The sequence below is a fragment of the Hydractinia symbiolongicarpus genome, chromosome 11, assembly GCF_029227915.1.
Source record: "Hydractinia symbiolongicarpus strain clone_291-10 chromosome 11, HSymV2.1, whole genome shotgun sequence".
In the NCBI taxonomy this organism is placed as follows: Eukaryota; Metazoa; Cnidaria; class Hydrozoa; order Anthoathecata; family Hydractiniidae; genus Hydractinia; species Hydractinia symbiolongicarpus.
This window is the reverse complement of record NC_079885.1, coordinates 11194852-11206620: the sequence shown is the minus strand read 5'-3', so window position 1 is coordinate 11206620 and position 11769 is coordinate 11194852. Positions and strand designations below refer to the sequence as shown.

The following is an 11769-nucleotide window of genomic DNA, read 5'->3' as shown; positions in this document are numbered from 1 at the left end:
ATAAAAAGTTATTGTATGTAAGGGCCCCAGCGCAAAACTGCCCTCCGTCCATAGAGAAACACCTACAGAATACTTACAAGTAATGCCAATTTTCAGGGGGTCAATAAGCATTCGGTATCATCAAGAGGTAAATTCAAGATGGCGTCGCCTGTGGAAGGTAAGGCAGCTTTATTTGTGTTTTATGCTGAATATATTTAGCTTAGCACACCTCGGTGTCTTTGTAATCATTAAATAAGTTCGTTTTTTATCAGCATTTGTACGAAGGAAAAAGAAGTCAACCAAATAAGCGATAAATTACAAATAAAAACAGAATGAGATAAAAGTTTCTTTGAAGATACAATTACAAAACAATACAAAACAAACCGTCATTGGCTAAAGCTAGCTAGCTACCTATAGCCTGGCTATATGTATATAGCAATTGTAGCTCTATGTATAGTAATGTGTAAATTGTAGAATAACCCTCCACGAAAAACTGCTCTCTCTCTCTCTCTCTCTGTGGTGCAACACGAAGGCTTCGTTTTTTTCATTAATTCTTAGTAAATTCTTACAGACAGGATGTTCTCCTTTCATGCTCTCCTTTGGTATATATACAACATGTACTTTTCACAGTCAAACCTTCCTAAAAATCTTAATTAAAAAAACTTACAAGCAACAATGCATTAAAATGTAACTAAATGACAAAGATTATCAAACACTTGCCCATGATTTGTTTAACCAGTATCCATGACGCGTTCTCGTCTGCAACAATACTGCCTTTGTTACAGGATTATCTAAATGTGAGCTCTAGTTAGTGATGATCTGGCAGCTTGTCATGCAGTATAACTGTATTGTTCTAACTATAAGCTACCTGTTAAAATCACTTTGAATAAAAAGAGGGTGCCGATAAGCCGCAAACGCCCGCATATATACAGGCGAATTCGGGCCACTTTTCAAATAGAATTGACGGTTGTCCCCCGAAACCGCCCGCACTTTCCTGAACTCGCCCAGAACATTCCCGAAATGCAATTCCTTGGTAAACATACCATGCGGACAGTAGTTGGGAAGAAGGCACTTTAAAGAGAAAGGAGTTAATAAAGTTTATATAGAATTTATTTATAAAGTAAACTTTATCAAGAACCATCAAAAACAGTTCTTTTAAGAACTTCGCTACCACTAGTAAGTTTATTTTAATTTTTATAGTTTTTTTGAATTATATTAGTGTCTGTTTTTGTTTTTTTTCAGCATTGTTCGGGCCTGTGCAGGTTTTTCGGGCAAATACTTGAATTTTTTTCAAAACGCCGAACACGCCCGAAAACGCCCGCACTTTTTACGGCGTATGCGGCTTATCGGCACCCTTGTCAAATAAATTCCAGTAATTGGTTCGGGTCATTCACAGGGTCAGGCAAAAAATAAATCAGCAGGAATGTCCTATTTGTGTGTTGTTTCGCCTCAATTACATGTGTTTTTTCCAATGTGAGATCCACTGGAACTATTTTCAAGTCCTATTTTATAATTAGATTGGTTGTATGTAATATCTGCCCACTTGTCACACCTGCAACTCTTGGCTAGCTACATAGATTGATGTGCATATTTCACATGGCTAGCCTCAAAAATATTGAGGGATATACCCTATGTGTGTTATTTCCAGCAGGGAGATGGGGAGTCCTAGCATTTTGATCTACACAGACCCAATTATGCTCCTTGTTCTGTCAGACAACTCTCTGCAACATCCAATTACCCACATTGTGCCATATTCTCTATTTCCCTCACATTGAGTTATAACCTGGGACTATGGTAATGTTCACTTGCTCATATAGAATCACTGCCCAGGGGAAACGAACCCTGCTTTTTAACACAATTGTTAAAAAGATATGTCTATCTTCACTTCTGCCATGGCACCAGTTTCTTTTTTTTTTTTGCACCATCTTTGTTAAATTTTTAAACATTGCAGATCAAACTTTATGACAACTGCAAAGAAAATGCAGGTCCAGATCGGAAAAACAATTATATACATAAAATATATTTAAAGTAGAAACAAAAAGCAACCATATATATGTGGTTCACACTTTACAAAATATTGTGTATTTCACAGCTTAGGGGTTAACATGTGACATTTGTAACAAAGACAGGGAAAATATTATCCCTGGCTGAGTGAATCAGAATTTGTGTAGTTTTGCTTGTTTTCTAGTTCCTAGAAACTTTCGCCTTCTTGAAGAGCTAGAAGAAGGGCAAAAAGGTGGAGATGGTTTGGTTAGCTGGGGGTTAGAATCAGATGATGATATGGAATTAAAACGCTGGACTGGTATGATATTGGGGCCACCGCGGGTATGTGTGATTATGTAAATCTTATTGATTCATGCTCATTTAGTTTATGATTTTGTTTAGACTGCAGACCAGACTGTGAAAGGGGCCATACTTTTGTTTTAACCAAATCACCTTTACTCTTACTGATTTTTGAGTACATGCTTTCCAAACACTTTATATTTTTGTTTAGACAGCGTTTGAGAATCGAATTTATAATTTAAATATAGTATGTGGTCAAAAGTATCCAAAGGAAGCTCCAATAATTTCATTTACTACTAGAATAAATCTAAATGGTATTGACAGCAATGGAAATGTAAGTTTGGTATTTTAATTTTAATTTACAAGTTAGAGGAAAGGGAATAAATGGCTAACAGAATTGAACACCTTTTCTGTGCATTGTAGCATTATTAAAACAAATGTGTGAACTAATCCTTCTTCTCTTCTGATAGTTCAAAAATAAATTGTCTGTAACAGGCGGCAGACAAAGTAGATGTGTTCATTTGGCTATGATGTAGCCAAAAACTTGGAATCACTGGGACCAAAAGAAAACCAATATTTAAAAACTGACGGGATCAATGTGTTGATGTCATTATAAACTTCTAAACCTCAATATGTCTTTCACTGTGCATGAGAAGCACATCATCCTGTACATTTTCTTGACTGGCATAGAAACAAGAGGCAAACAAATTTTTCCAAAAACATTTTGATGCATTGGTCGGACTTCTTATATCTCCTTAACTACTGATTAAAACTGTGCAATCATATACATTATCTTGATTGTGTTTTAAGCTCTACGCAATATAGGTAAAAGTTTAAAAAACTTTAAAAAAAAATATTTATGTACATTGATGTCTCACTACTGACATCATCAAAATTCAATGACTGATCTTGTTATTTTATTTTTTTTTTTGCCTACAGACGTTAATAAATAGTGTATAATTGTGCAGTATTGGATACTAGTCCTTGAATAATTTGTCTGCTTCCTCACCGTCTGCTGCCCAGCTCTCTGTCTGTGATCCATAATGGTAGCTGGGAGTAGCCATAGGCTAATTTCTGTGTTTTTTTTCCACTAGTTAACAACTTGTTAAAAAAAGGCAAAACCAAATAGTTTCTGTTCTCGTGTTGTACTTCATTATTAACACTGATTTATTAGAATTCCAACATTTACTTCCCTTTTTCAGGTTGACAGAAAGGCTTGTTCAGTGATTAACAAGTGGCAGACGTCATACACCATCAAAACTTTATTAACAGAACTGAGGCGGTAAGTGTTAATACCTATTCGTTTAATGCATAAAATGCTTCCTTAACTGAATGTGTGTCAGACACAAGTAGCCAGTCCTTTTAGAATCTCCCAAATTACCTAAAAATGAAGATTCTTCTTAAGTTTCTTAAACGGGAACCCGAGGTATAAAATGATGGACTTATATTATAGAGCTTAAAAAGTTAGCTAACAAGTCTTTTTAAACTTTTTAAAAAGTTCTCTTGGTTCTCAAGATATTCACATCTAAAGAATTTCAGATTTAATTATGCTACATAAATTATGATGTCATATTTCAGTAGTACCAAATTTAGACATTTTCTTTCATCAGTAATTTTAGACCTGTTAAGGGGTGTGCATTCAAACTTTATCAATGCATAGATATTATAAAGGTTAATTGATTAACATAAATTTTTTTGCGAAAATGACACTCGCTTGCTCGTCCCAGGCCTCTTATTTTTTTTGCTGACGACTCAATAATGTGCAACTTGGTTTGCAATCAAATTTTGTGGGTATGCTTGTATAAGCCCTATAAATAACTCCCTTTAAATAACCTAAATTTCAGACCTAAAATATTGATTTTTTCTAAAATCTCCTAAAGTTGTTTATCCTGATATTTAATTCTTAATAATTATCACAACGTTTTAAAGAAGGCAACCATACATTATTGCTTGATAACGCTTGATTATTGATAACTTTTCATTTTCTCCTAAAGTTATGTCCTAATACTGTGATTGCCACACAGTATTAGGACAGGAATAAGCTTATTGTTTCATAAGTAACCAGTATATAACCAACTGTAATAAATTTTGCAGCATTATAGTTTAAGCAATATTTGATACAAGCAACCAATCATTTATTGAGCTGCTGTTGCATACTTAAATACATTTTACCATTTGATAGCTTATGTTTCGGAAGAATATTATGGTTTGATATTTATGGAGCAATTTTTTATACTGATTTCTGTCTTTTACTAAGCTGGATAGTTATTTAGATTAAAGGAAATTCTGTCAATTTTTTTTTGATGTTTTTTTGTTTGTTTAAAGCAACGTTGCAGTTAAAAACTACTAGAAATTAAAAAAAAAAAGATTTTTCTACGTTTTTAGGATGATGACGTTAAAAGAAAATGCAAAATTGCAACAGCCTCCAGAGAATTCTAGATATTAGCTATTTGGAGAAAGCAATAGAATGTGTTTTCTAAATTCTAATCAGTGAAGACTTGCGTAGACAAAAGGATTTTTTTTATTATAACAAACGATTACATGCAATTGAAGTAAAAAAACAAAACTGTTTTATTCTTGAGATATTGCAAATATCCTTTTAGTTGAATTGTTTGTTATTGTTGTTGTTTGTTTTTGTTTTTTTGAGTTCCCCTTTATACTTTGACCGTTCTAATATCCGTTCTTGTATATAAATTACTAGATTACAACTGTCTTTGTATTCTCCTTGTCTTGCTTTAGAGAAAAAAATACAAGTTAATCTCTTTCTTCCATGGGACGTCTTTTGACCGGTGTCTTTCGGAGAGGTCGTTTACATGGGAACGCAGTGAAGTAAAAAATGCTTGACTGGGTTGAATTTAATTTCGCCCACGGTTTGAGTAAAACGGCCTCTGAAGTAAATTTATAGCACAGTATATCGGAAACGTGCTCTCCCCCGTTAAATACTTAGTAGTAAGGTTTGAGATAGGATACTTTCTCATCATATTTTTTTTGTACATGCTTGTATTCATGATAAAGCTAATTAGATCGATTACTGTTGTTTTTTGTATTTTTTGCACGGCCTTTCTAACTCAAATGCTCTTACACAATCTCGCCTTCTTCAAAAGAATGAAAGAACAGGGTCTGAGCTAAACAGGGTACCCCTCCTTCAGGGTCATTTTTTCGACAGAACTGTCAATAAGCGCAGCGCTGATGAAATACAAAAACGCTTGGGTATGAGGTAGCTTTCTCAAAGGGCTTTTTGATATTGTGAGTATTTCAACTTCTTTGTTAAAATATAAAATAGGAAATAAAAGTCCTAGAACATTGTCCTACGACGTGTGCAAAAGAAGTTTGTGTTTTCGAAAAACAAGATGGAGTAGTCTTTTTGAAAGCAATTAGGCACATTACTTTTTTTTTTCTTCCAAATTGGCACATGCGAAAAGATTAAGTGCGAAATATTCCATGTCTCTGGCGGATAATGATTTCAAGCATTACTGAGTCTCAACAACTTGTATCGCTGTTTAAAACGAGACTGCGTGTGCATAACGAAATGATCTGGTACAATATCCAACCTTGCCAGAAAGAAAAAAAGCCTTGGGAAAGAGGTTGGAAGAATAATGTTTTCAGGACTATGTTTTAATAAGATTGCTATTTAAAGCTTCACACAAGAAAGAAAAAACGCTGACGGCTATCTGCACTTCCCTGTTCCAGAATGTCTGCAGTACGGGTCCCCAGATCTCTTTGAGATAAACAAGGTTTTTGCCAAAAAGCTCTGGGGCATTAATTTTATTTTTTTGTTTTATCTCCTCACTTTTGAATATCAAGCACAAATGAGTTTTTTCGATATAAGTTTCTTACCATATTGGTTAAAATTGTCAGCTGGTTATGGTTTTAATAATTTTCGCCACCCCCAAGAAAGGATTAATTTTTGTGAATCTGAAACTCGGTTAGATAAAAAGAAATAAAATATTTGAAGTACACTAGTCGTAAGCCCGTGGAAAAATCCACGGGTTCGCCCGTCCTTTTTTTTACCGAATCGCGTGTGTGGAAAAATCCACTGGTACGCCCGACCTTTTTATACCGCATTGCGTGCGTCTCACTACTTACGCAGCTAAACTACCATTTTGCGTGACAGACAGACGAACAGACACATGCGGGTATTTTAATATAGATAAAGGGTACAATGTTATATATAAACAATGTTGATGTCATGATTGCAAAATACATTTTCTTCTGACGTGTAAGAATCGAATCATTCGTCTTTCACACTTTGGGAGTCACCAATTTCACTTTTTATTATATACTAGTTTTAGTCCCGTGGAAAATCCACTATAGATACCGCATAAAATAACAGCGAAATAGTGAGGGAAATTAACCATAAAATTCATTGTTCTATTCGCCAAAACATTTTGTTGTTAATTCCATTCAAGCGGGAATAAATAAAACCAATGTTTTTCATATAACAGTAGACAATAGACACGTGCTTAAGGGAATAATAAGAATTAATTACCCGTGACTTTTGGGTAATTTTTGTAATAAAGTTAACATCATTAAAAAAAGGTTTTTATTAGAACAATAAAATAAATTAACCATGACTTTTTAAAAACAAAAATTTTAAATCAATTTAAAAAAGCACACAAAAGACAGAATAAAAATAAAAACTTAGCAAAAGGGACATGTTACCGCGGTCGTTTCTTTAGAAAAAACAACACATCTACTTTGCCTGTTACAGACACACGGAACTGGTGTATTACTGATTTCCGCCAGCGAAGGCGGAATCTTTAAAATCGCCTGAGGAGATAGATAGATAGAGACAGAGTAGCTAGGCTGGACGCCCGAAACTTATCCAGGCTGAAGCCTAAATCCTTGTTTTGACAAATTTTTTCTGAGAACGAGGCTAAAATGAGTTTTAAGCCAATAAGAATCCTAACAGTGCAACAAATTGTTTTTTATCCAATGAACAATACTTTGTTTTGAAGTTTACATGCTATCAAAAGTTAAAGCTCGTGCAGTGTAGCATAATGAAGATCGTCTTTTAATGCGCCATCTTTGATGTTATTAACGTCTCCCTTTAATAATCACCTCATTTCCTTCTGTACAATTTTGCAAGCACGTAGACTAAAGCTATAATCAGCAGAACTAATTAATTATTCATGAAGTTTAATTTAAAGAGGAATTGTTGAGGCTGAATATTTTTGGTGAAAGATAATGTATTATATCTATAAAATCGTGACAAGTGTGTTATAAAAGAAAAGATAAGAATATGTAGTCTGAAAATAACCTTTCGTAACCGATTTTGTAAAAAAAAAAATTGCTGCTACCTTTAAAGATATTTTCCAAGTTGTTTTTCAGAGAAAAAGAGAAAATAGATAAATTTTCAGCTTTGCCGTTGTTTTCATTTTGTTTTTATTGTTCATCAATTTTCAGGTTTATTATTTTTCTTTTAAAATTGTTCTTATAGAGAAATGAAGTTTATGCAAGTTAAGTTAGCTATGACTTACAGTTACAATAATAATCAAAAATTGAATTTTAAAATTTTAGAAAATTCAATGATTTTGTTCTCCCATATTACTCAGTCCTCTTCAAATTTCAGATTATTGCTAATGGCGGAAATCTTTAAGCCGCAGAGCTTCTTGTTATAGATCATTCACGAGAAAAACCCAAATTTTTTTTCTCGCGAATTAATTCTCGCTCACCTTACCGCGCGAAAAGGGCCTATTTTGCGCGGGAACATTCTCGACCCTAGAGCGCCTTGAATTAAACTTTGTTTTTAAACTCAACTGGAGACCAAAATGGCGCAAGAATAATTTTTTGTAGCTTATCTGCGCGAAAATTAATACAACGTTAGCAAAAAGTAGGATCGTTTCAAATTTTAAATGTAAGCAAACAAGATAAATTGTACGTAGACCAGGTGCAAATAAGCAATAAGCATAAAGATGTGTCATGAGGGACTTTTACCCCCGGGAAAAGATATACAAAAGTTAGAAAAAATGTATCCAATCTAAACTTTACAAAACTATTTTATTTATTTTCTTTTTCTTGTTATGTAACCTTATCTATAGTTAGGAGACCCAGCATAATTTTCTTACCACCGGGAAATCGGAATAGTTAAGGATGGGAAAATTACGCTGGGTCTCAAACAAATTTCCTGCAGTCAGAATACCGACCTGTGCTTTTTGATTGGTTGCTTCTAGGCGAATTCTTTCGCTTGGTCTAGTCGAGACTACAAGAGAATAGTAGCAAGAAACACATGGTTAATGCAAGAACTCTATTGTTTTTAACTTACGTGATCATTATCGGAATCCTTTGTTTTGAGCGCAAATGGCTTCACTCACCTAAACAAATATAACAAACTATCGTGCTATTCAAGAGGGTAAGATGTGACCACATGGCTTTGTGCTCATTGGTTGATTTTAATTCTGGGTTTGCTCTGAGAAAGTATTTTAAGTTAAATCGGTGGATTTAAATTAGGGGTTTGCTCTGGCATGCTTGTTTGCGTCAAAGCTTTCGTATGAGAGAAACTGGATTTTAACGTTCTCGAAGAAAGCTAAGTTAACTGGGCTAACCTTATTTTTGTTCTACCTACTCCTAAAGTTTTTATTTGAATTCACCTTCTATTCAATTTTACGATTAAACAAACCAGAAGGAAATGATATATATATATATTTCGCCTATAATAAGAAGTGCGCTAATTGTTCACAATAAAATGGCAGGAGCAAGTAGAAGGCATTGGGCCTTATCACCAAGCGCTTAGTTGTTGAGTATTATGGTAATAAATGTTATTGTACATTCATATTATTATTTAAAATGACATTAAAATATTTATATAAGTAAGACGTCCTAACAACCTCGTCCCCAGGGCATCTTGTATCTTTTCTGACCCTGGGACGGCGATACGAACATGTTTCGCCGTCCCAGGGTCAAAAAAGATACAAGATGCCCTGGGGACGAGGTTGACGTCCTAAGTAATAGTACAAGTGAAAATGATAGTGAATAAAAATAAAGCAACTATAAATACGCGATAATACAATGGCATGTTTTATTAAAGAAAGAAATAAAGAAAAAGAAAGTGATTTTGGACATATTTGCTAAAATTATTCAATTAGTGAATTGAAAGTTCGTGTTGTTAACACCTTTGTAAAACTGAAAGGTACAAACAGAAGAATTTATTAACGTCAGTTTTTGCAACGAAAATTGGAGAGCATAATATTTCAAATCGCACAAGAGAACAGGTGGAAAGGACACAAATTTCGCATTAAGTGTTTCAAGATGAATTTGAACATTTTAAATACTGCATACTCATTGTTTGTTTTGGTGGCACTGATAGGTTAGTATTTTTGGAGTTATTTTATTGTATTTTACAGAAAAGAACAAGCTCCTCCCTAGTGTCTTGTGACCACTAAGCCTGGGAACGAGGTTGAAAATGGGGAGAGGGGATTTTCCAATGGTCAATTCTCTAAACTAGAACGACTTGAAATTTTACTATTTGTGCAGAAGAAAGAAAACAACTAAATTTTTATTATTATATCAGTATTCGAATTGATTGAATTATATTTTTTATTTAAAATAAAATTTCAGGCAAAATATCTTGACATCGTGACATCGTGCCTACTATATCCACCAAAGCTATATAAATAGTTAAATACTCATAACATTTGTTCCTTCATAAAAACCATAAGTTTAATAAAATTACTTTATTTTACTAAAAATAAGACCTAAAAAACCCTCCCTTTACTAAAAACTATGCAATCAATCAATCAATCAATAAATAAATTTTACCTCGTCTTGTTGATGAAACTTTAACCCTATTATATACTCCTGATTGCTTTCTTATATGGCTATGATACTTACTGAGTTTCAATATTTATCTATTAGACACCTGCATGCTAAATTTTTAGGTCCCATACCTTTCAGAGGCTTAGATCTTGGCCATTACTCGAAACTACCCCTAAAATCTCTATGAAATCCTTATAATGGGGAAAATATAATAACACCTGTTAGGATTATCCTTAGAACTTGAAACTTTCAACACAACTTTGTTTCATTAAGAAGAATCATTTCTGAATAATTTTGACACGTGACTAATCCGATTTCCCGATTTTGTCGGATTTTACCCGAAAATTGGAAAAAAACGGATTTTCGGGCAATTTTTGGCAATTTTTTATTTGATCCATGTAAAAACCGGAAGATATGTTAAAAAAAATTTATTTAGCTTTTAGAAACTTTAAACAGAATATAAAAATTCGCTCTAGAACAAAAGTAATTATATTTTAAGCAGAAAGTGGCATTCTTAACAATTTTCAAGCTTCTGATGACGTCACAGAAAATGTGCTGACGCAAGCAAAAATTTATTGCCGCCATTTTGTTCCTTTTATGACGTACTATAAGTGTGCCAAGTTTGATTGAGTTTGAACAATCCTATGAAAAGTTATTGAGCCCCCCCCCCCCCCCCCCCCCCCGGTCATAGTATGTTCGAAAAACCCCGGACCGAATAGGGTTAAGTCTTTAACAACTTAAAAACATGAAGTTTTAAATCATTTTCTTTTACAGGTGAGAGAATATTACTTAAGTTTTGACCGGTGTCTTTCGGAGAGGTCGTTTACATGGGAACGCAGTGAAGTAAAAAATGCTTGACTGGGTTGAATTTAATTTCGCCCACGGTTTGAGTAAAACGGCCTCTGAAGTAAATTTATAGCACAGTATATCGGAAACGTGCTCTCCCCCGTTAAATACTTAGTAGTAAGGTTTGAGATAGGATACTTTCTCATCATATTTTTTTTGTACATGCTTGTATTCATGATAAAGCTAATTAGATCGATTACTGTTGTTTTTTGTATTTTTTGCACGGCCTTTCTAACTCAAATGCTCTTACACAATCTCGCCTTCTTCAAAAGAATGAAAGAACAGGGTCTGAGCTAAACAGGGTACCCCTCCTTCAGGGTCATTTTTTCGACAGAACTGTCAATAAGCGCAGCGCTGATGAAATACAAAAACGCTTGGGTATGAGGTAGCTTTCTCAAAGGGCTTTTTGATATTGTGAGTATTTCAACTTCTTTGTTAAAATATAAAATAGGAAATAAAAGTCCTAGAACATTGTCCTACGACGTGTGCAAAAGAAGTTTGTGTTTTCGAAAAACAAGATGGAGTAGTCTTTTTGAAAGCAATTAGGCACATTACTTTTTTTTTTCTTCCAAATTGGCACATGCGAAAAGATTAAGTGCGAAATATTCCATGTCTCTGGCGGATAATGATTTCAAGCATTACTGAGTCTCAACAACTTGTATCGCTGTTTAAAACGAGACTGCGTGTGCATAACGAAATGATCTGGTACAATATCCAACCTTGCCAGAAAGAAAAAAAGCCTTGGGAAAGAGGTTGGAAGAATAATGTTTTCAGGACTATGTTTTAATAAGATTGCTATTTAAAGCTTCACACAAGAAAGAAAAAACGCTGACGGCTATCTGCACTTCCCTGTTCCAGAATGTCTGCAGTACGGGTCCCCAGATCTCTTTGAGATAAACAAGGTTT

General features: G+C 34.1%; 2 protein-coding genes across 2 annotated transcripts in view; both read left to right on the top strand.

Annotated features, from left to right (window-relative positions):
- LOC130614421 (INO80 complex subunit B-like) overlaps positions 1–11769 on the top strand; it is a 54732-nt gene that overhangs the window by 4264 nt on the left and 38699 nt on the right. The gene's annotated exons all lie outside the window — the stretch shown is intronic.
- LOC130614424 (ubiquitin-conjugating enzyme E2 variant 1-like) lies at positions 2–5290 on the top strand. The gene is made up of 5 exons (XM_057435854.1): positions 2–157; positions 2168–2304; positions 2474–2596; positions 3465–3544; positions 4648–5290. Exons 1-5 carry the CDS (start codon positions 139–141, stop codon positions 4706–4708), a joined length of 420 nt encoding a protein of 139 aa, XP_057291837.1. The 5' UTR covers positions 2–138; the 3' UTR covers positions 4709–5290.